At 42.0% G+C, this 26,269-nt stretch overlaps 1 protein-coding gene across 1 annotated transcript in view; it reads right to left on the bottom strand.

The window, feature by feature from the left end:
* Positions 1-26,269, bottom strand: part of LOC122943407 (FRAS1-related extracellular matrix protein 1-like) — a 171,358-nt gene that overhangs the window by 41,074 nt on the left and 104,015 nt on the right. Inside the window, exons 26-28 of the mRNA XM_044301115.1 lie at positions 7,220-7,421; positions 5,597-5,741; positions 1,596-1,725 (exon numbers count right to left, since the gene is read on the bottom strand). Coding sequence (XP_044157050.1) covers positions 1,596-1,725; positions 5,597-5,741; positions 7,220-7,421 — 477 coding nt within the window. The remainder of the gene's footprint in view (positions 1-1,595; positions 1,726-5,596; positions 5,742-7,219; positions 7,422-26,269) is intronic.

Below are 26,269 nucleotides of genomic sequence, written 5' to 3'. Positions count from 1 at the left end.
CGGATCGGGTTCGGATCCCGAACCCGAACATTTCCGGGATGTTCGGCCGAACTTCTCGAACCCGAACATCCAGGTGTTCGCTCAACTCTAATAGCGCCCCTTTCAATAATTATTGGAACACAATGCCCTAAAAAATAACTGCACCCAGCAAATAGTGGCCCTGGCACTAATAGTGTAACCATAATGTCCCCGGGAAAAATTACTGTGCTAAGCTGATACTGTGCCAGGTGCCCCACAGTAATAGTGCTCCCCAAAATCCCAGCAATAGTAATAATTCTGTGCCAGAGTGCACTTAGTAGTAATAGTGCCCCCCAACAGTAATTGTGTCCCAGAAGTAATAATGCTCCCATAGTTTCCCAGTTGTAATAAAGCCCTTTATAATGTGCTCCAGTACAAAAAATACTTTGTTGTGTGGAAGTAAAAAACAAACAAAAAACCTCCTTTTAGTGCCCCCAGTAGAGTCAATGTCCTTCAGAGTGCTCTCATGTGATCCAATGACCCGTACTGTGTGCCACTACAAAAAACACTTAGTGCCCTCAGTTGAGCTAAGGTGCCCATAGTGCCCCTATAATTTGTGCCAGTACAAAATACTCCTATATAGTGCCCCCAGAAGATGCCCCCATAGTGCTCCTCCCCCGTCCCCATAGTGCCCTTCATAATGTGGCAGTATAAAATGCCCCTATAGACTGCAGGACATAGATGCCCCCATAATTCTTCTCTCCCCCCTTCCCCATAGTGGCACCAAACTGGGTGCCAGTATTAAATGCCCCTATATAATGCCTCCATAGTGCTTTTTCCCCCTTCTCCATAGTGCCCCCTCCATAATGTGCCAGTATATAGGGCCCCTATTAGATGCCCCTATAGTGCTCCTTCCCCCCATCTCCATAGTGCTCCCCCCATAATGTGCCAGTATATAGGGCCCCACCCCCTTAATGCCATACTGTACTAAAAATAATTAAAACAATAAACACTTATAATTACCTCCATGACACTGCGATGCAGCCTCTTCCGGCCTGTGTCCCGCTCTGTACGGCTCAGGCGGCGCGATGACGTCATGGCGCCGCCTGCACCGGCCTCTGATAGTCTACAAGCACTAGGCCTGCAGCCTATCAGAGCAACGGCAAGGTAACACGCCTCTCCCCTGCTCCTCTGCACCATTCATCTGTATAGCTGTCCTGAGGATGGCGATACAGATGAATATGGAGATAAGCGCTTCCACAATAGAAGCGCTCATCTCTCCCTGCCGCCGCCGGGCCCGGAATGGTGAGTCCGCCCCTGGGTCTCACTATATTCTTGTGAGGGGCAATTGCCCTGTTGCCACCCCCTTGTATCCGCCAATGATTGGATGTGAGCAGGATGGCCTTTCAGGCTCTGGATGCAAACAATAAGTGTTCATATTCACTGATAGCAAGCAGAGGTCCTGACAATAGTGAGGAATTATAACTCAAAGTTTATTACAAAGTTGTGTACTTTTCATTGACAGATAAACAAATAGTGCTTAAAACCAGAACAGCCCCTCAATATTATACAGCAAAATACTGCAATTATATTTACTAGCAAAAGTTTACAAACTTCCAGAAAATGTTACATTTTACCTTTATTCCAATAAATGCTGGATCTTTACTGCTCCCTCCTCGAATCACTTTGATTGCAAGAGTCCCGGCATTCTCACAAATACGATAATAGGATTCAGCAAGTTCTAATACAGACCATCTCAGCTCAAGTCTGCAAACATAGTCACAATATGAAACCATGGAAAACCTGTCAGAAAGTCAGTGAATAGGAATCTCGACAGACAGATATGAGATAGAAAGCAAAGCTCTGGCAGCACTACATCCAACGTGAACAAAAAGGTATTTCTCGTGACAACAAGAAAAAACGTAGGTCCCAGGGGTGTAGCTAAAGGCTCATGGGCCCTGGTGCAAGAATTCAGCTTGGGCCCCCCTTCCCTCTGTGCTTTGTGGCCAGGGGCCGGGGAGGAAGAAATTGAAACGGCACCACCCAAGCCAAATCTTGACCTAACCCCTTCTCTCCAGCCAGAGGTGTAACTTGACCAGCATGCACGTTCTATAATACTGGTGTCTTCTTATGAAGCACAAGGGTCTTTGGGCCCCTCAGGCTTCTGGGCCCGATAGTGACTGCTACCTCTGCACCCCCTATAGCTACGCCCCTGGGCAGCTGCAATACAGGATAGGGGGAAGGTGTGCTCCAATCATCTTGGGGACTGGGATAGTTGGGTATTACTTTTTTATTTTATTAAAACTACAGGGCAGCACTATTGTGGGGGACACTAAGGGGGCAACACTACTGTAAGGGGGGCACTAAGGGGGCAACACTAATGTAAGGGGGGCACTAAGGGGGCAACACTACTGTAAGGGGGGCACTAAGGGGGCAACACTACTGTAAGGGGGGCACTAAGGGGGCCACACTATTGTATAGGTGGCCTTGTAAGGCTGTACGAAGGGCCAACACTATTGTAAGGGGCATTAAAGGGGCAACATTATTGCAAGACGGTCACTAAGGCTACTTTCACACTTGCGGCAGGACGGATCCGACAGGCTGTTCACCCTGTCGGATCCGTCCTTCCGCTATTTCACCGTGCCACCGGACCACCGCTTCGTCCCCATTGATTATAATGAGGACGGGGGTGGAGCTCCGGCGCAGTACGGCAGTTTGCGGTGAGAGGCCGCCGGACATGCAAGACTTTTAGTCCAGCGGCCTTTCGCCGTGCACTGCCGTGCTGCGCCGGAGCTCCGCCCCGTCCCCATTATAGTCAAAGGGGGACGGAGCGGCAGTCCAGCGGCACGGCAAAATAGCGTAAAGAACGCATCCGACAGGGTGAACAGCCTGTCGGATCCGTTTTGCCGCAAGTGTGAAAGTAGCCTTAAAGGAAGCAAAATTGTGAGGAGGGCACAGTCAGCCTTACTGTGAGCAGCCCCTATGAAGTGTGTGGGGCGCAGCAATGTGTAATAGGGCAATACTTCCAGAATAACAAGGACAGAACGTGCAGGACCAAGTTGCATCAAAGCCTCCCACTGGTGAGCACATATGAAGTCACAGTCCAGTCCCAGCCAAATAAGTGTCAGCTTTCCAGGGAACGGAACTTATGGGAAGGGATGCAACCACGCGCTGCTCCCCTTACAGAGACAGCTCCTCACACACAGAGACTCCTCCTCATATTCAGACAGCGCCTCATACACAGAGACCCCTCCTCATATTCAGAAAAAATGGAGGGCCACAGCAGCGTCTCACCAATAATCTTCTTTATTTAGAATCACACCTCACAACAAGGCATAAAAAATCTTTGCGGCAAAGATTTTTTATGCCTTGTTGTGAGGTGTGATTCTAAATAAAGAAGATTATTGGTGAGACGCTGCTGTGGCCCTCCATTTTTTCTACATGCCCTTGGATCGCGTTGGATCTGCGATCCCCTGCCCAGCTGCTGCGTGTTCACCATTCTGGCTCTTTACAAGCCGTCTGTGCTGCTGCTCCTGAACAAATCTACCCTTTTCATAACCCTCCTCATATTCAGACAGCGCCTCATACACAGGTTGCTGACCGTGACCCAGAGAGATCTCTGCTCGTCACCACCCTCACCTCCCTCACTCGCGAGTCGCATCTTCTCCTCCACGTCCGGCCACTACTGCCACGGGAGCGGCACCACTCCCTCCTCCGGCTGAGCCTGCACCTACATACACTGCTCTGCCTCCGCCCCTCTGAACTTAGCCGCCGGCCCCGCCTGCAGCGCGCAAGTGTTGTAAACTACCAGGGCCAGGGCTTTACTCCTTATCTCCTGGCTCAGGGGCCCGGTAGCAATTGCGACCCCTATAGCTACGCCACTGGTAGGTCCCTAAAATTACTTCTCAAGATTATTTTTTAGGAGACAAAGCTCCTTTCCAATAGACAAACGGAAGCACACCAGACGGGGTGGACACAAGCACCATAGAAGGTGGAAAATCACGCAACAACAAGACACGTCTCACATACAAAGCAGCACCGACCAAGAAGAAGTGACGGTTGTTAATATTTCATCTAAATCTCTCTCTTCAGCTCAGGTTTGGGTATAGAGCAAAAGGTCTCTCATTTTGTCCAAACAGCAAAATCAATTGGTTTGATCTGGAAACTTGATGCCATTAATGTATTTACCTGTGCCTGCGCCGCGAGGCGGTCTGAAATCAAATGCAGCCACCGGGAGCAGGCAGTTCCGAGAACAGCCCAATGAAGGCCCCCGGCGGCTGTTCTTGATACTGCCTGCTCCCGGTGACTGCGTTTGATTTCAGACCGACTCGCGGCAGAGGCAAGGGCTTACCTGTGCATCGGCGGACCGGGGAGTCTACCTTACTAAAGATGGCAGCCCGCATGTGTTCGCTGGCGAACTGACCATCACTGATCATGGATATATGAAAGAAAAGGGCAATAAGCTTAACTTAAAATGTATAATAAATATACGGCAAGAAACTTGCTGTCACATTAGAGCTGATTGAGAGAGCACCAGGAGTGGTGGGCACGCCGTCCACCGTGCGGCTACAGTGACGTCTACTGGGGGGCCTATAAGGGGGGTCGCTCCACACTTGCGGGGTTGTCCAACCATTTGGTTTCCCGACAGTTAGGGGCCGTCTCTCCAGTTTTGGAGTGATGACCTCTTTCTTCACTTCTCTAGTAATGCCACATTATTTACACTCCGTTACCATTTTAATGAGGAGACCCCTCTGTTTCCAGTATCCAGCATTATTTTCTATATACTTGTCTCTTTTTTAAATTTAGTTTAATTTAATATACGCCAGCCCTTTGTAATTGCTCTACCAGCATGCTTGCCCTTTTTTTTAATAGGGTGCCATAGCAATAGCTAGGACGCCTGTCAGTGACTACTGACCATAGAACATTTTGCCCTTTTGTTTTCCCTTTTCCAAGATGGCTGCCGCCCATTCCAGAGTGGCAGTGTGCATGTCAGACCTGCACAATACATTTTTGGCTTTCCTCCGCCTCCTCTATTTTTCCTTGATACGCGCATTGGCGCCAAATGAACGCCGTTATCAGCGTGCACACATGTTGTTTGTCCCCCGGGGAGCCTAATCTTTTGATCTATTCATTGAATTATCATTTGCATATGAAGTATACAGGTGTAATCATGTTTTGTAATGCACATTAATCATGGTATTATGTGATTTGGTGCACTCACTGTATCACGTATAGGGATATGATAATTATGTGCACAATTGTATGAATACATTATGATGTACTACGGCACCATGCACTTTTTATGTGCCTCTTTATTTTTGCTTTTTTATGTTTAATTATGTATATTGATTCATGATGCATTGCACATGCACTTTGTATATTATTTATATGATCTGTTCACATGTATAACTGCTTGAGAAAGGCTCTAGTGTTGAGCCGAAACGTTGCGTATCCACACGGGTGAATAAAAAGCATTTTCTTCATTTTTTGCTGATTTTGGAGTCCTGCCTTTTTGCTACGATAGATAGATAGATATTAGAGATAGAGATATAGATATAGATATGAGAGATAGAGGGATATATATTCTATGGGGCAGAGCTGTACTAATGACACAGTGTAAATGTGGATATAAACTTACATTTCTGGAGAATTCTTATTGCCAGCTGAATCAGAAATCTCAAATTCAAAGTTGTCTGAAGTGACTCCAGAGATGGGGTTTATGATGTAACGAATCATCCTTTGGTTTATTTCTCTTTGTGTAAATGTTCGCCCTATGTGATCCCCTGCAAAACAGAGAGATTGGACATTGAGAAGGTCGTACTTTTGGACTCTCCAGACCACGATCACTGATCAAAACTTGGTGATCACAATCATCTTATCATGATTAGGGATGAGCGAATCGACTTCGGATGTTTCATGATTCACAATAAACTTTGTTTTAATACTGTACGGAGTGAGCGCTCCATACAGTATTAGAATGTATTGGCTCCGATGAGCTGAAGTTATTACTTCGTGACGTCTCGCGAGACTTCGAATAATACCTTCAGAAATTGATTTAGCCTGTAAAAAAACATTTCCCGAACTCGGGTTCGGTTCCAAGGTACCGCTTGGAACCAAACCCGAGTTCGAGAAATGTTTTTTTACAGTATAAATCAATTTCTGAATTTATTATTCAAAGTCTCGCGAGACTTCACAAAGTAATAACTTCAGCTCCTCGGAGCCAATACATTCTAATACTGTATGGAGCGCTCACTCTGTACAGTATTAAAACAAAGTTTTATGCAAATCAACTTCGAATGTTTCAGTAAACAACCAATTTAAAGAATCTTTTTACATCTGAAGTCCTAAAGAAGATCTTCAAATGCAATGACGATCCAGGTTATGGTCCACATTATGGTCCAAGTTTTTTTTCCAAGTTTTTTTCCAGCTTATCATCTAAGCTATAGTCTAAGTCATGATTCAGATTATGGTAGAGGATATGGTCCAGTTTATGTTTTAGGTTATGGTCGCTGTTATGGTTCTATTTATGGTCCAAGTAATGGTCCAGATTATGGCTCAGGTCACATGAGTCAAGTTATGATTCAGGTTAAGGTCCATATTATGGTTCTAGTCATGGTCCAGATTAAGGCTCTGATTATGGTTTAGGTTACCGTCTAAGTTATGGTTGAAGTTACAGTCTATGTAGTGGTCCAAGTTATGTTTAAGTTTATTGGCTATGTTAGGGTCCAGGTTATGGCCCAAGTAATGGTCCACGTTATAGTTCAAGTCACAAGTCAAGTTATGGTTCATGATAAGGTCTACATTATGGTGCAAGTTATGGTTGTGGTTATGGTTCAGAGAATTGTGCAGATTATACATGAGAAAGTGGGCCATGAAGTAGAATGACAATAAAGCATTGTTGACTTATGTTAAGTCCTTTGACAATCCCGTACACGAGAAGGAAGTCAAAGCTTGGATCCTAGACCACATGTAGACCAAACCAGAAGCACAAATAACCAGAAAGAACCTTTATATTATAATGTGGAAAGTTTATGTGAAGGTCCATCAAATTGATCAGGATAATTAAGTTCAGAACAGTTGAGATGAAAAGAGGAAGAGAACAACCATGTATGGAAACAATCACTAGAAATACTGAACTCTGAGACACCCCGAGGAGGTGGACAACTGGAGAAGCACTGCTGAAACAGTCACCGAGAGTGGAAACCAACTTATTAACAATAATAACATTTCACTAATATTACATAAGTCACATTGTCATTACCCATTTTCGAATTTTCCAGGTGTCCAAAATGTGGAGATCTCAGAATAACATATACAAGGTCTTCATCTGGGTCTTTGTTGTCTGAAGCTCTCAGGTTCCGGGCTGTAATCTGAATGGCAGACCTTCCGTCTTTCATGGTCTCCACAATGGACGGATGATCCTTGAGCATTAGTTTTGGAGGTATTTTATCCACATGATTCACCTAAAACAAGGCAAGACAATTATAAGTCTATTGACTAAAATAACATTTTTCACTTGGAGCAAATGCAGACCCATCCTTGAATAAGACGATTACCGAAAAGAGAACTCAAGGTGTCCACTAAAACCAATAGTCATCTTTGTAATACCGTATGAGAGAGGTTGTGTTTCTTAGAGCAGGGCTGCCTCCTCCACGGGTAAACAAGCCCTTAGAGGCCCAGTAAAAAGCATAAAGGGAAAGTTGGGGGTCTCCTTAAGATATTGGTGGGCTAGGCAGGTCTTTTATTAAATAGGGCAAAAGAATAGCTTTGAGAGGGGAGTATGCCATTTCTACCGGCAAGTCATTCAGTCTTGGCTTAGGTACTGAGTTATCCCATGTTTGAATGTAAAAAAAATGACATCATATAGTACATGAAAATCTGTTTCTAACAAAAATAGAACCAGCCCAATACCTTACATGGATCCAGGATTCATTGCTCCAGTTGCTCTGCTAGATTTATTTCAAGTTGGCAGCTCAGGGGGTGTGTCCTTTTTGCCGCAGCTCTCTATAACAGCTCGGGGGGGGGGGGGGGGAGTATCCTTTCCACTGCAGCTCTTTATCACAGCTCAGGGGACATGTCCTTTCTACTGCAGCTTTCTCTATCACAGCCCAGGGGGTGTCTCCCTTCTGCTGCAGCTTTTTCCTTATTAGAGCTCAGGGTAGATAAAGAAGGACAGGCAGCACTCCTCTTGTAGCAAAAAAGCCTGAGTCTTTATTCATCTAACATCAGCAACGTTTCAAATCATAGTAGATTCTTTCTCAAGCTTGAGAAAGGATCTGCTATCACAGCTCTATCCCTGTCACTGTCACAACTTATAACAGTAGATATGATGGGAAACAGTCGCAGGATGGAACTGAACATGTGCGACCACCTCAGTGATTTTACCAAGGTGGACAGAGATCCAAAGAAAGGTGGCGCTTTACAGGTAGATTTTAGTGAATAACTCAGTAGCTATAGTATATTTTACAAAACATGGAATTGCAAAAGTATTCAGATCCGTGTGCTAGTTTAAAAAATGTAGAATATTTTTCATGGGACAGCCTTTTTAAATATAGGGCTAAAGAAGCAAAGAGAGATTGGGGTAGGAGGTCATTGGTAGAAGATAGCCTCTCACAACCTTCATTTGTAACCCCCCCCCCCCACAACTTTTTGCTTTTCCATATAGTAGCTTATATTTCACAAGAGGCAGAATATTGCTGGCTGCCACTGCCTGGAGTTGCTATATGTTGTGGCTGACCTACAGCTTTCATGATGATTTTATATATTATATTCACAGCCGGGTTCTCGCTCATAGCAGGGTATTCTCCCCTTAGGGTAATGCTTATATTTGCAGCTCCCTGGTAAGGTCTTGTGGCTTACAGGATAACACTCATGGCACAAGCCCAAGCTGCCCTCTTCCAGGTACACCACCGGGTAGATTGGACTACTTCTCTGCAGTCAGTTGGACATTGTAAAAAATGTGTCTAAAACGCGTCAGCCCCGACAGAGAATAGATATTGTACCTGGAAAATTATGAAAATGCATTGACGCAACTCAGTGGAAAATGGGGTCTATCCTAGGAGCATGACAGAGGGCGAGAAAAATCATCGTCTTATGAATCTTTATTCAGAACTTATTTCTGAGAGAAGAACATTCCGTCTTATACCCCGGAGAAGGGAAACTTTTTTTTCACCTGTTTGGATAATTTGCACCCCCCCTGGGGGGATGCTCACCTTCATGCCTCTGTCCAGCTCATTAGCTGCTTCACTAACTGCATTCTGTGTTTCTTAAATGATGGCTCCCTACCTGACATCTTGTGACATCTGATTAGTAAACTAGGCCATGAATTTAAGAAATAAGCACTTTCGCCTGCCATGCCCGTTAACCCCTTGTGTGCCCAATGAACCTGGCAGCTACAAGTATCAACTTTCTAGGGATACATAATAGAAACAAATGTTACATTTTACACAAAATACAAATAAATACTTTTGCTCCCTACATTAAACAAAGAGGCTTAGAAGTATGTTTTTTTTATTCTTTTCATGATTTTATGCATTTATTAACACATCTTACCAGGAGGACCCATGCATTGATTTTTTTTAAACATTTTTGATCTATTTATAAGCCCCTACAAAATGCTGTGCACTGAAGGAATCCTCTGTATGAGAGTGCTCTTCATTCAGGACAGAATGTTACAAGTACAGTGTAAATTGACACAGAGGCAGAAAAGAAGGGAGGAAGGAGCAGAAGAAGAGATGTTACCCTGTAGGGTCTTTGCACTTTAAAATAGCCACCAGCAGAGTAAGAGTTAACTGCTTTAAGATTCCACATCCAACATATGGGACTTCCATCCATAAGGGATCTGGGCACACAAATCTTTCCAAAACACTGGCTCCTGAACTTTTGCCAGAGGTGTCCCTCCCCGGTGACTCTGAATGCAGAATTACCTGACATGTTATAACTGTCAGCTCTGTGTAAGCAGTTTAGTATGTGCAGTAAATCATAGGACAGGAGGAATATAAAGACACAGCATTTATAAGTCCTTACATTATTTATGCTGGAGGCTGCACCACGTCATATCTCATCAAAGAGTGTTTGCTTCAAAGCATTTCCATGAACAAGTATAATGTGTGTGTGAAAAAGTAGTCCCTACATCTTACTGGAAAATCTGATTAAAGTATCATTAAATAAAAGAAAGCAAACATCAGTGATCCCATTGAAAATATAGATTTAACCAAATATAATTCTTTAATTGTCATCAACCTTCTGGGCATATTGACAACCCTGAGTAATGAACTTGTCTCAGCTGAAATGGGACAACTGCTCTCAATAGAATATAACTATAATACTGCATCCTATGTACAAGAATATAACTACTATAATACTGCTCCTATGTACAGGAATATAACTACTATAATACTGCCTCCTATGTACAAGAATATAACTACTATAATACTGCTCCTATGTACAGGAATATAACTACTATAATACTGCCTCCTATGTACAAGAATATAATTACTATAATACTTCTCCTCTATATAAGAATATAACTACTATAATACTGTTCCCATGTAAAAGAATATAACTACTATAATACTGCCTCCTATGTACAAGAATATAACTACTATAATACTACTCCTATGTACAGGAATATAACTACTATAATACTGTCTCCTATGTACCATAATATAACTACTATAATACTGCTCCTATGTACAAGAATATAACTACTATAATGCTGCCTCCTATGTACACGAATATAACTACTATAATACTGCTCCTCTATATAAGAATATAACTACTATAATACTGCTCCTATGTAGAAGAATATTAATACTGCCTCCTATGTAGAAGAATATAACTACTATAATACTGCTCCTATGTACAAGAATATAACAAATATAATACTGCTCCTATGTACAAGAATATAACTACTATAATACTGCCTCCTATGTACAAGAATATAACTTCTATACTACTGCTCCTATGTACAAGAATATAGCTACTATAATACTGCCTCCTATGTACAAGAATATAACTACTATAATACTGCTCCTATGTACAAGGATATAACTACTATAATACTGCTCCTATGTACAAGAATATAACTGCTATAATACTGCCTCCTATGTACAAGAATATAACTACTATAATACTGCTCCTATGTACAAGAATGTAACTACTATAATACTGCCTCCTATGTACAAGAATATAACTACTATAATACTGCTCCTATGTACAAGAATGTAACTACTATAATACTGCCTCCTATGTACAAGAATATAACTACTATAATACTGCTTCATATGTACAAGAATATAACTGCTATAATACTGCCTCCTATGTACAAGAATATAACTACTATAATACTGCTCCTATGTACAAGAATGTAACTACTATAATACTGCCTCCTATGTACAAGAATATAACTACTATAATACTGCTCCTATGTACAAGAATATAACTACTATAATACTGCTCCTATATACAATAATATAACTACTATAATACTGCTCCTATGTACAATAATATAACTGCTATAATACTGCTCCTATGTACAATAATATAACTACTATAATACTGCTCCTATGTACAATAATATAACTACTATAATACTGCTTCTATGTACAACAATATAACTACTATAATAATGCCTTCTATGTACAACAATATAACTGCTATAATACTGCCTCCTATGTACAAGAATATAACTACTATAATACTGCCTCCTATGTACAACAATATAACTACTATAATACTGCTCCTATGTACAAGAATATAACTACTATAATACTGCCTCCTATGTACAAGAATATAACTACTATAATACTGCTCCTATGTGTAAGAATATAACTACTATAATACTGCCTCCTATGTGTAAGAATAGAAATACTATAATACTGCTCCTATGTACATGAATATAACTACTATAATACTGCCTCCTATGTACAACAATATAACTACTATAATACTGCTCCTATGTACAAGAATATAACTACTATAATACTGCCTCCTATGTACAAGAATATAACTACTATAATACTGCTCCTATGTGTAAGAATATAACTACTATAATACTGCCTCCTATGTGTAAGAATAGAAATACTATAATACTGCGCCTTTCTATAAGAATATAACTACTATAATACTGTGCCTTTCTTTAAGAATATGACTACCATAATACTTCCCTCATGGAGGAGAAATTTCCTTAAAAGATTGCTAAAATTGGCATTTTTTGAACAGTTATGTCATTGCAGTTTAAAGGGTTCTTACATATGTTCTGGGACTGCCCAATGGTGAATAGGTATTGGAGTTTGGTCCAAAAAAACCTGGCGTCTAAACTTAAAATTGCTGTCCCTCTGTCCCCCAGGATATGGGTTCTAGGAGACCTATCTGAGGTTAATTACCAGCCCACAAAAAGCCACCTCTTGATCAAAGTTATGTTTTTGGCTAGACTACTTATTTCTAGAGCTTGGTTTTCCTCTTCCGCCCCAGACTGTAATAACTGGCTGAGTTTAGTTGAGAAAATGAAAAGCTACGAGAGGATATTTCATAAACAAAGAGGATCTTACTTAAAGTGGAGTAACTTATGGAAAGACTGGGACACAGTTAATTAATTAACTATGAAATTTTTATTTATTTTTTTCTTCTTTCCCTGCAAGGCGGGAGGGTGGGTGGGTGGGGTGAGATAGGGGGACACTCCATTTGTCCGGCTCGCTCTATATGTATTGTACCGGGGAAGAATGCGAAGATATATTTGGGCACATGGGGATCTCTAGGAATGTTGAGGATGGGGGGACTTTCCGGCATTGAAACAAAGGCTGTAACTCTTGTTTATTCAGAGGGCTGTACATATCTGCTTGCCAGGCTCCGGATCCTGCCATCCTCCTCAGCTAGAGTCCTCCATTTGATTTTCAAAATGTTTGCACAATTGTGGTTGTTTCTACGCAGTTATTGTCAATTACGTCCATGGACTGGATTTGACGGACTGATGGACTGTGAATTGTTGGCTATGTACTTTGGTTATTGATTTTGTACTAAAACAATAAAATTTATTAAAAAAAAAAAAAAAAGGGTTCTTCCAGTTCTTTTGTGTTTTTTTTTCCCTTTGCTCCCAGATATTTCTACAGTACAGTATTACTGGCTGGTGAGTAACCTCTTAAGACTTTGTCATATTCTATAATAAACAGTCCGAGAAGAAATCTGGCACAAAGTTGGATTTTAGTAGTAGTTGAGAAGCTGAAGACCCAAAAAGAAGACAGAACTTTTTCTGGATAATACAGATGGGGCCTCATGGACACATGGAGCACAATATTGTGCTCTATGAGGCCCGGACTGCTCCTCCGTGTATCTTCATAGAAATGCCCAAGGAGCTTTTACCTGATGGAATGTTCTATCCCGTGCCGTATTGCAAGAGGTTTCCTCCTGGGAATTATTTCTTCTATGGAACGATCTGTCGCTGCTCGGTGGTATTATATGGTGAAATCCCTGGCTATTGTGTAATATTAAACCATCGGCTACCCATGTGTAATCTTGCAGGCAATGTGTTCTCAAGCCTTAAAGGGGTTCTCTTCTTTGGACCATCCCTACTGATGATGTGTTCCTTGATAGTAGGCAGATCACAAAGTGTTGCCCGACTATGAACTCCATTGATCATCAGCAATCTGTGTCTTCAATATCTCTGCAGCACCACCACAGGGGAGACTGAGCATTACAGAGGTCCCAAATCAATAGGTAATTCAGGACAGGACCAGACTCCAGAGTGAGAGGTAGGTTTTGCTGCTTCTCTTTAAAGGGGTTGTCCCACTTCAGCAAATGGCATTTATCATGTAGGGAAAGTTAATTACTAATGTATTGTGATTCTCCATATTGCTTCCTTTGCTGTTTTTTCATCACTTTATACACATCTAATTTCCATGGTTATGACCACCCTGCAGTCCATCAGTGGTGGCCGTGCTTGCACACTATAGAAAAAAGGGCTGGCCTCTCTGGTGGTCAGGAGCATGGGAGCTCCCATAGGCTGGTGCTTTTTCCTATAGGGTGCATGCACGGCCACTGCTTCTGGATTGTAGGGTGGTCATAACCATAAAACAAGCAGTGTATAATGTAATGGAAAAATGATTCTAGCCAGCAAATGAGGCAATATGGACAATCACAATACATTAGTAAGTGCCATATATTAACTAACTCTACATGATAAATGCCATTTGGTGAAGTGAGACTACCCCTTTAATCTAGCCTCACAATAGGGATCCTGGACAGATGATCTTCTCCAAATGGGTGTATTAAACTGGACAACCCCTTCAAGCTAAGATAAAGAACTGTCATAGGTCCAGCATTCATCAGCGAGATGTGGAGGAGCTTGAAGACTTGACCAAAAGCCAAAGACCCAAACTAGAGGTAAGATGTACTGGAGCATGATAGGTTCTCAAGAAGCCAAAATTAAAGGGTTTACCAAGATTGTAACATTGATTACCTATCTTCAGAATAGGTTATCAATATCAGATCAGTGGTGGTCCCCTGTTGTTCAGCTGTTTGAGGAGGCCTGTTAGAATTGCGTCCTCCCTGCAGCTTACCAAGCACAGCGCCATCCATTGGTTATTGGCTGTGCTTGGTATTGCAGCCCAGCCCCTTTCACTGTAACTGAGGTACGTGAGGAGGAGGCCACAGAGCTCACCGGGATGCCACAGCCTCTTCAAACAGCTTAACATTTTTGGGGCAGTAGTCAGACAACCCCTTTAACATTATCGTATATTTTTTATGCAGGTTCCACTACCAAAGGCAAAAACATTGAGACATGTGTTCTAATGGATCACCCATGAGAGATGATGGACGGGGGAGGACATTCCAGTAGAACTAGTGCTGAAGATATTTATGGACCATAGATGCAAAAATGTAGCAAACGAGGCTCGTAAACATGATGGCATGAAATAATTTTTTTCTATTTAATCTAATTACCTCCAAAAATGCTCTGCAAATAGGTCCATTCCTATTAATGAGCCCCGGGGGTCATTTACCGAAATTCATTAATAGTGAGCACAAATCTAAATGCACACACAACATAACAGAAATCATAACACAGACCAGAAACTGCTCCGACACCTTCCATCCCAAAATGAATGCAGATCTGAGGTTCCTTCAAAATGCCAAACCTCATATTTACCCCCGGTGAACCACAAGAACTTCCAACAAGGAGGCTGCAAGATCCAAAGATCGTAAATTTGAAATGTTGAAGATGTGTTATTTGAATATGGATTATTACATGAATGCCGGGGTCTGTCCAACACCCTGGAGCACAACACGACAACTTTACAACCTCGGTTACAATGTTCGGTTTGTACAAAATCCCATAGGGTTCAGATCGGCTTCTGAAAATCGAATGGCATTATTTTTTGATCCCATCAAATCCCAAACCTCAGTATTACCCCCTCTCCCTGCTCAACCATCACCTTAGACCGTGCACAAAATGAGTCAGTGCGGTACAAACTCATGATTATTCATGGGTATGCAAAGTTCAAGCCAATCTGAGCAGCAGGGATGCAAATCCGGGCAAATGTTCTAACTGTTTACTCAAAAAGTTACAAAAATAAATAATTATTTACATTTTTAAATGGTTTCTTGAAACTTTTAGTGCGGGATGGAACTCTAGACCTTCCGCGGGGCATCAAATCAAGTAACGTCTCATGCAGACGACTGTCTTTTAGGTCCACATCTGATCTGCGTTTTTTGCGGTCTAGACACGGACCCGTTCATTTTTTAAGGGGCTGCAAAAATGCAGACAGAACACGAATGTCTTCCGTTTGCTGTCTGCATCCAGGCGGCCGTTCCCAAAATGATAGACGAAGATCTGCGGCACAGTACATACAGTCGTGTGCATGAGGGCTTATAAAATAAAGTTTGTCAGCTGAGATTCAATAACAATAGCTATATCAAAATTCATAATACCACTTTTCATAAAATTTCAATTTACAGAAAATATTTTTCCATTTTTATTTTGCAGTGACGTTAAGTCAAAGTTTACTTCTTCGTCTATTCAGAGTTGTATTTAGAATTCTGCTGGTCACAAATCTTCAATATATACTTCATTCCATAATCATGTGACCTAACCGTGTTTATCAGGCTACAACACTTTTATCTGATGCTTTGCACATTAGAATTCAGAAAATAGCACTTTAGTTTTGGATGTGAATGGAGAAGGAAAGTTTGGATTTCTAATGTTAATCTGTTTTCCCTTAATCTTAACAACACCCAAAAAAAAAAAAAAATGGGGGTAATTCTGCCTCTGTGAACTGGTAGGACAGATGAAACTTTTAATGAGTAATAAATTAAACAATTGTTTTCACCTACCCTATAAAGGCTGGTAACGCCCTCAAACTAGAGTGCAATTATAAAGAAGTTTAAATGGATTCTGTCACCTCGTTTTAGGTTATAGAGATGCGGACATGCACGGCTAGATCGCCGCTAGCATGTCCGCAATATACCTTTCCTTTAGGGCTGTGTCCTTTTATTTAGTTTAAAAAATGACTTTTGAGAAATGTAAATGAGCCTTTTAAGGTCCACAAGGGGCTGTACTAACCGCTCTAGAGCCCAGCCACGCCCCCCTGTGAAGGAGCCCAGCACCGCCTGCATCCTCCGAATCTCCTCCTTTCTTCACAGTTAGATTGCCGTAATCTCGCGATGCGCGAGCTTGCGCATGCGCAGTGCTGGTATAGTGTTCCCTACCTGTGCTGGCATCAGCCTCAAGGAAGGAACTGCACATGCGCGAGCTCGTGCATCGCGAGATTAAGGCAATCTAACTGTGAAGAAAGGAGGAGATTCGAAGGACGCAGGCGGTGCAGGGCTCCTTCACATTGGGACGTGGCTGGACTCCAGAGCGGTTAGTACAGCCCCTTGGGCACCTTACAAGGCTCATTTACATATCTCTAAGATCATTTTTTAAACTAAATAAAAGGACACAGCCCTATAGGAAAGGTATATTGAGGACATGCTAGCGGCAATCTAGCCGTGCATGTCCGCATCTCTATAACCTAAAACGAGGTGACAGAATCCCTTTAAACTTCTTTATAATTACACTCTAGTTTGAGGGCGTTACCAGCCTTTATAGGGTAGGTGAAAACAATTGTTTAATTTATTACTCATTAAAAGTTTCATCTGTCCTACCAGTTCACAGAGGCAGAATTACCCCCATTTTTTTTTGGGTGTTGTTAAGATTAAGGGAAAACAGATTAACATTAGAAATCCAAACTTCCCTTACATCCTATCAGCAGCCCAACAATGGGGATATATCAAGAAATAACCCCATAGGGAGGGTCCTCTTGAATAGCAGAACTGAAAACTAAAGGCAATCCTTTCTGAATTCAGGACACTCAAACGATATTGACCGATGAAGAAGAAATGTGGGTCCCTGAAAGCTGTGCCGCAAATTTGATTCACAGGAATCAAACTTCTCTCTGCCCAGGAAGTGTCCACTGCATGTGCTGGAAAAAGTGGTATACAGCTAAAAAAACTGTATACCTATAGCTAAATGTAGCAGGCTCTGGAAAGAAACCCAAAAGAGAAATAACCTGATTTATATTTTCAATTGAAGGCACCTTAGGAGAGAAGGTAGGTAGATATCACAGTCAATAGCTGCACACTTGAACCTTAGATTCTGCTCTGTCCTTCAAACCGCACATCCAACTTTTTTCCACCTCCTGCCATCTCCAACTCAAAAATATCTCTCGGATCGGTACATTACTTAATCCAGAGTGTGCAAAAATTCTTGTACATGCCTTTGTCATCTCCCACCTAGACTACAGCAACATCCTCCTCTGTGGCCTCCTATCTAGCACTCTCACCCCTCCAATCTATCCTCAACTCTGCCGCCTGACTAATCCACCTCTCACCCCATTATTCTTCTGTCTCTTCTCTCTGCCAATCTCTTCACTGGCCCCACATTGCCCAGAGAATCCAGTACAAGACCTCCCTCTCTCCTATCCTCTTATCACCTCTTCCCACAATCGCCTCCAAGGTTTCTCCCGTGCATCCCCCACACTCTGGAACTCTCTACCCCAACATATCAGACATTAACCTACCATGGAAACCTTCAAACGAAACCTGAAACCCACCTCTTCAGACAAGCCGACAACCAGTGACCCTGCTGCTGCTATACCGCCAGGACCAGCTTTATCTTCACCTACTGTGTCCTTCTCCCGTACCTTGATGATTGTAAACGGGCAGGACCCTCGTTCCTTCTGCTCCAGTCTGTAACTCGTCTTGATCATGCCTATTGTACTTGTTTTTTTTTATTATGTATGTGCACCACTTATTATATGTACAGCGCTTTACTAATGAATGATAATAATACTTTACCAGGACTCTATCCGGGAGGTAGGTGGTATACGGTTCAAAAACTGAGAAAGCCTCTATTTATGTAACGGCCAAAAGAAATGTAATCTTCCAAGTTAAAGGTAATCTTCCGACTTAAAAAGGTGATCTCAGAGGCGTCTTTAGACAACGGAGACATCCCATTGTGGTTTAAATTTCAGTGCCATAGGTTTTACTCTTGAGGCCCCTTTAAGAAACCTCTTTATCCAGGGTTCCTGTGACAGCCGCCACCTCAATCATCAAGGTAAACACAGTCCTTTGTCTAAGCCTCCACAGCAGGCAGTATTATAGTAGTATAGGAGGCAGTATTATAGTAGTTATAGTCTTGTACATAAGAGCAGTATTATAGTAGTTATATTCTTGTACATAGGAGCAGTATTATAGTAGTTATATTCTTGTACATAGGAGGCAGTATTATAGTAGTTAAATTCTTGTACATAGGAGCAGTATTATAGTGGTTATATTCTTGTACATAGGAGGCAGTATTATAGTAGTTATATTCTTGTACATAGGAGGCAGTATTATAGTAGTTATATTCTTGTACATAGGAGGCAGTATTATAGTAGTTATATTCTTGTACATAGGAGGCAGTATTATAGTAGTTATATTCCTGTACATAGGAGCAGTATTATAGTAGTTATATTCTTGTACATAGGAGGCAGTATTATAGTAGTTATATTCTTGTACATAAGAGGCAGTATTATAATAGTTATATTCCTGTACATAAGAGGCAGTATTATAATAGTTATATTCCTGTACATAAGAGGCAGTATTATAGTAGTTATATTCCTGTACATAAGAGGCAGTATTATAGTAGTTATATTCCTGTACATAAGAGGCAGTATTATAGTAGTTAGATTCTTGTACATAGGAGCAGTATTATAGTAGTTATATTCTTGTACATAGGAGCAGTATTATAGTAGTTATATTATTGTACATAGGAGGCAGTATTATAGTAGTTATATTCTTGAACATAGGAGCAGTATTATAGTAGTTATATTCTTGTACATAGGAGGCAGTATTATACTAGTTATATTCCTGTACATAGGAGCAGTATTATAGTAGTTATATTCTTGTACATAGGAGGCAGTATTATAGTAGTTATATTCCTGTACATAAGAGCAGTATTATAGTAGTTATATTCTTGTACATAGAAGCAGAATTATAGTAGTTATATTCTTGTACATAGGAGGCAGTATTATAGTAGTTATATTCCTGTACATAAGAGGCAGTATTATAGTAGTTATAGTCTTGTACATAAGAGCAGTATTATAGTAGTTATATTCTTGTACATAGGAGGAGTATTATAGTAGTTATATTATTGTACATAGGAGGCAGTATTATAGTAGTTATATTCTTGTACATAGGAGGCAGTATTATAGTAGTTGTGTCCTTGTACATAGGAGCAGTATTATAGTAGTTATATTCTTGTACATAGGAGGCAGTATTATAGTAGTTATATTCTTGTACATAGGAGGCAGTATTATAGTAGTTATATTCTTGTACATAGGAGGCAGTATTATAGTAGTTAGATTCTAGTACACAGGGGGCAGTATTATAGTAGATATATTCTTGTACATAGGAGCAGCATTATGGTAGTTATGTTCTTGTACGTTTGGGGCAGTATTATGGTAATTATATTCTAGTACATTGTATGCAGTAGCATAGTCAAATAATAGAAAGTTTTCCAACTATAATGTGTTTCAGCAGCACTTGCAGGAAAAAGATTATTTTTCAGTACATCATTGGTCAGACAGATTTCAGTAAATCAGTTTTTACAACTGGTTTCACAGCAGGATTTTGATGAAAGGAATTTCAAGACTAAAAATTATTCCACACTCAGGATACCATATCAGTGACCGCGTTTATTTTCACATATTAAATGATGCTTTTCTTACATTTTTTGTAATTTCTCTTGTTATTGTCTCTGTATATGGCAGGAAAATGATGGTTTCCCATCTGTTTTACTTAAAGGGTCTGGAAGCCACAGTTAATAACTACATCAGTATACTGGTCGCTCTTGTGGTCAAGTAATATATAGTGTAGGGTGATACAAGGCTTAATATAACCCTCTTACCAAATAATAAAATGTGTACTTAAGATTTAATTTCCTTTCGGAAATATGCACATGGTTTCTTGGTAAAGAGCGGAACTAAGGGGGAAACTGTCCTCAGTTTACAAGAAAGTTTACAAGATACTTTATATTACTGCCAGTAGAAAAATATTTCTTCTACTGCTTTTCAGCAAAATAGCGCCTCCTGGTGGTCACATTACTAGTTTTTAAAGGGATTCTGTCACCAGTTTTTACCCCCTCCAGATAAAAATATGGTTATGTTCAGGGAGCTTTAGTGATTCCTAATGAGGTCTTATAACTGAAATCTGTAGGCTCATTTTGCCTAAAAAACGCTATTACTAACCTGTCATTCATAAAAATAAGGTGCCCAAGGGGATGTAAATGGCTCCAAGCTGCCGCCCGCACCCGCCGCCGTTCGTGCCCAGCTCCTCCTTTCCTGACATCAGCGCCGCCTCAGAATCCTGTGTGACGCCTCCGGCTATCCCTCACTCCCCCCTCCTTCTGTAACATCTCGCGCATGCGCACAGGCCTCTGCCTGGTGCGCCCGTGCGGACTTCTCAGTTCGGCTTCATGGAGCGAGTGTGCAGGTCATTGGGAGGTTGAGCGAAGTGCCAGCGCATGCTCACTTCGCTCCATGAAGCCGAATGGAGAAATCCGCACAGGCGCATTAGGCAGAGGCCTGTGCGCACGCGCGAGATGTTACAGAAGAAGGAGGGGGAAGTGAGGGATAGCCGGAGGCGTCACACAGGATTCTGAGGCGGCGCTGATGTCAGGAAAGGAGGAGCTGGGCACAAACGGCGGCGGGTGCGGGCGGCAGCTTGGAGCCATTTACATCTCCTTGGGCACCTTATTTTTATGAATGACAGGTTAGTAATAGCGTTTTTTAGGCAAAATGAGCCTACAGATTTCAGTTATAAGACCACATTAGGAATCACTAAAGCTCCCTGAACATAACCATATTTTTATCTGGAGGGGGTAAAAACTGGTGACAGAATCCCTTTAACCACTTCAGCCCCGCTAGCTGAAACCCCCTTCATGACCAGAGCACTTTTTACACTTCGGCACTACACTACTTTCACCGTTTATCGCTCGGTCATGCAACTTACCACCCAAATAAATTTTACCTCCTTTTCTTCTCACTAATAGAGCTTTCATTTGGTGTTATTTTATTGCTGCTGACATTTTTACTTTTTTTGTTATTAATCGAAATGTAACGATTTTTTTTCAAAAAAATGACATTTTTCACTTTCAGCTGTAAAATTTTGCAAAAAAAACGACATCCATATATAAATTTTTCGCTAAATTTATAGTTCTACATGTCTTTGATAAAAAAAAATGTTTGGGCAATTAAAAAAATGGTTACCCAAAAAGTTATAGCGTTTACAAACTATGGTACAAAAATGTGAATTTCCGCTTTTTGAGGCAGCTCTGACTTTCTGAGCACCTGTCATGTTTCCTGAGGGTCTACAATGCCCAAACAGTAGAAAACCCCCACAAATGACCCCATTTCGGAAAGTAGACACCCTAAGCTATTCGCTGATGGGCATAGTGAGTTCATAGAACTTTTTATTTTTTGTCACAAGTTAGCGGAAAATGATGATGATTTTTTATTTTTATTTTTTTCTTACAAAGTCTCATATTCCACTAACTTGCGACAAAAAATAAAAAATTCTAGGAACTCGCCATGCCCCTCACGGAATACCTTGGGGTGTCTTCTTTCCAAAATGGAGTCACTTGTGGGGTAGTTATACTGCCCTGGCAATTTAGGGGCCCAAATGTGTGAGAAGAACTTTGCAATCAAAATGTGTAAAAAATTACCGGTGAAATCCGAAAGGTGCACTTTGGAATATGTGCCCCTTTGCCCACCTTGGCTGCAAAAAATTGTCACACATCTGGTATCGCCGTACTCAGGAGAAGTTGTGAGGAATTGTTTTGGGGTGTCATTTTACATATACCCATGCTGGGTGAGAGAAATATCTTGGCAAAAGACAACTTTTCCAATTTTTTTATACAAAGTTGGCATTTGACCAAGATATTTTTCTCACCCAGCATGGGTATATGTAAAATGACACCCGAAAACACATTGCCCAACTTCTCCTGAGTACGGCGATACCAGATGTGTGACACTTTTTTGCAGCCTAGATGCGCAAAGGTGCCCAAATTCCTTTTAGGAGGGCATTTTTAGTCATTTGGATCCCAGACTTCTTCTCACACTTTCGGGCCCCTAAAAAGCCAGGGCAGTATAAATACCCCACATGTGACCCCACTTTGGAAAGAAGACACCCCGAGGTATTCAATGAGGGGCCTTGCGAGTTCATAGAATTTTTTTTTTTTTTGCATAAGTTAGCGGATATTGATTTGTTTAGTTTTTTTCTCACAAAGTCTCACTTTCCGCTAACTTAGGACAAAAATTTCAATCTTTCATGGACTCAATATGCCCCTCACGGAATACCTTGGGGTGTCTTCTTTCCGAAATGGGGTCACATGTGGGGTATTTATACTGCCCTGGCTTTTTAGGGGCCCTAAAGCGTGAGAAGAAGTGTGGAATATACAGTCATGTGAAAAAATTAGGACACCCTTTGAAAGCATGTGGTTTTTTGTAACATTTTTAATAAAAGGTTATTTCATCTCCGTTTCAACAATACAGAGAGATTAAAGTAATCCAACTAAACAAAGAAAACTGAAGAAAAGTCTTTTCAAGATCTTCTGTAAATGTCATTCTACAAAAATGCCTATTCTAACTGAGGAAAAAGATAGGACACCCTTGCCCCTAATAGCGAGTGTTACCTCCTTTGGCTGAAATAACTGCAGTGAGACGGTTCTTGTAGCCATCTACCAGTCTTCGACATCGGTCTGAGGAAATTTTACCCCACTCCTCAATGCAGAACTTTTTCAGCTGTGAGATGTTTGAGGGGTTTCTTGCACGTACAGCCCTTTTCAAGTCACCCCAAAGCATCTCAATGGGATTCAAATCTGGACTTTGACTTGGCCATTCCAGGACTCTCCATTTCTTCTTTTTCAGCCAATCTTTGGTTGATTTACTAGTATGTTTTGGGTCATTGTCATGTTGCATGGTCCAGTTCCGCTTCAGCTTTAATTTTCTAACTGATGGTCTCACATGTTCTTCAAGCACCTTCTGATACACAGTAGAATTCATCGTGGATTCTATGATGGTGAGCTGACCAGGTCTTGCTGCAGCAAAGCAGCCCCAAACCATGACACTTCCACCTCCATGCTTCACAGTTGGTATGAGGTTCTTTTCTTGGAATGCTGTGTTTGGTTTACGCCAAACATGTCCTCTGCTGTTGTGTCCAAATAATTCAATTTTGGACTCATCTGTCCAAAGAACATTATTCCAGAAGTCCTGGTCTTTGTCAACTTTATCTCTGGCAAATGTCAGTCTGGCCTCGATGTTTCTCTTGGAAAGCAAAGGTTTCCTCCTTGCACACCTCCCATGCAAGTTAAACTTGTACAGTCTCTTTCTGATTGTAGAGGCATGTACTTCTACATCAACAGTAGCCAGAGCCTGCTGTAGTTCTCGAGATGACACTTTAGGGTTTTTGGAGACCTCTTTTAGCATCTTGCGGTCTGCTCTTGGGGTGAACTTGCTGGGGCGACCAGTCCTGGGCATGTTGGCAGTTGTTTTGAAAGCCCTCCACTTGTAGACTATCTTCCGGACAGTGGAATGGCTGATTTCAAAATCTTTTGAGATCTTTTTAAATCCCTTCCCAGACTCATAGGCTGCTACAATCTTTTTTCTGAAGTCCTCTGACAGCTCTTTTGCTCTCACCATGGTGCTCACTCTCACTTCAACAGTCAGGAGCACACCAAACTAAATGTCTGAGGTTTAAATAGGGCAAGCCTCATTCAACATGCAGAGTAACGATCTACTAATTATGTGCACCTGGTGTGATATACCTGTGTGAGATCTGAGCCAATTTAAGAGGGAATACATGTGAGGGTGTCCTATCTTTTTCCTCAGTTAGAATAGGCATTTTTGTAGAATGACATTTACAGAAGATCTTGAAAAGACTTTTCTTCAGTTTTATTTGTTTAGTTGGATTACTTTAATCTCTCTGTATTGTTGAAACGGAGATGAAATAACCTTTTATTAAAAATGTTACAAAAAACCACATGCTTTCAAAGGGTGTCCTAATTTTTTCACATGACTGTAAATCTCTAAAAATGTTTCATGGATCGGATCCGCAAAACACATGCGGACGTCTGAATGGAGCCTTACAGGGGGGTGATCAATGACAGGGGGGTGATCAATGACAGGGGGGTGATCACCCATATAGACTCCCTGATCACCCCCCTGTAAGGCTCCATTCAGACGTCCGTATGATTTTTATGGATCCATGGATACATGGATCGGATCCGCAAAACACATGCGGACGTCTGAATGGAGCCTTACAGGGGGGTTATCAATGACAGGGGGTGATCAGGGTGATCACCCCCCTGTCACTGATCACCCCCTCTGTAAGGCTCCATTCAGACGTCCGTATGATTTTTACGGATCCATGGATACATAGATCGGATCCGCAAAACACATGCGGACGTCTGAATGGAGCCTTACAGGGGGGTTATCAATGACAGGGGGTGATCAGGGTGATCACCCCCTGTCACTGATCACCCACCCTGTAAGGCTCCATTCAGACGTCCGTATGATTTTTACGGATCCATGGATACATGGATCGGATCCGCAAAACACATGCAGACGTCTGAATGGAGCCTTACAGGGGGGTTATCAATGACAGGGGGTGATCAGGGTGATCACCCCCTGTCACTGATCACCCCCCCTGTAAGGCTCCATTCAGACGTCCGTATGATTTTTACGGATCCATGGATACATGGATCGGATCCGCAAAACACATGCGGACGTCTGAATGGAGCCTTACAGGGGGGTGATCAATGACAGGGGGTGATCAGGGAGTGTATATGGGTGATCACCCGCCTGTCATTGATCACCCCCCTGTAAGGCTCCATTCAGACGTCCGCATGTGTTTTGCGGATCCGATCCATGTATCCATGGATCCGTAAAAATCATGCGGACGTCTGAATGGAGCCTTACAGGGGGGTGATCAATGACAGGGGGTGATCAGGGAGTGTATATGGGTGATCACCCGCCTGTCATTGATCATCCCCCTGTAAGGCTCCATTCAGACGTCCGCATGTGTTTTGCGGATCCAATCCATGTATCCATGGATCCGTAAAAATCATACGGACGTCTGAATGGAGCCTTACAGGGGGGTGATCAATGACAGGGGGTGATCAGGGAGTGTATATGGGTGATCACCCGCCTGTCATTGATCACCCCCCTGTAAGGCTCCATTCAGACGTCCGCATGTGTTTTGCGGATCCGATCCATGTATCTGTGGATCCGTAAAAATCATACGGACGTCTGAACAGAGCCTGACAGGGGGGTGATCAATGACAGGGGGGTGATCAATGACAGGGGGGTGATCAGGGAGTTTATATGGGGTGATCATGGGTGATCAGGGGTTCATAAAGGGTTAATAAGTGACGGGGGGGGGGGTGTAGTGTAGTGTAGTGTTTTGGTGCGACTTTACTGAGCTGCCTGTGTCCTCTGGTGGTCGATCCTAACAAAAGGGACCACCAGAGGACCAGGTAGCAGGTATATTAGACACTGTTATCAAAACAGCATCTAATATACCTGTCAGGGGTTAAAAAAATCAGATCTCCAGCCTGATCCACTCGCTTACCTTCCGTTCCTGTGAGCGCGCGCGCCTGTGTGCGCGCGTTCACAGGAAATCCCGGCCCTCGCGAGATGACGCGTATATGCGTCGTCGCGCGCAGGGCTGCCGCCTCTGGACCGCACATCTGCGTTAGGCGGTCCGGAGGCGGTTAAACAAAAAATTGGCAGTGTAAATA

The sequence above is a fragment of the Bufo gargarizans genome, chromosome 7, assembly GCF_014858855.1.
Source record: "Bufo gargarizans isolate SCDJY-AF-19 chromosome 7, ASM1485885v1, whole genome shotgun sequence".
NCBI classification, from domain to species: Eukaryota; Metazoa; Chordata; class Amphibia; order Anura; family Bufonidae; genus Bufo; species Bufo gargarizans.
The sequence above is the reverse complement of the archived record's forward strand: the minus strand, read 5'-3'. Positions and strand labels throughout refer to the sequence as shown.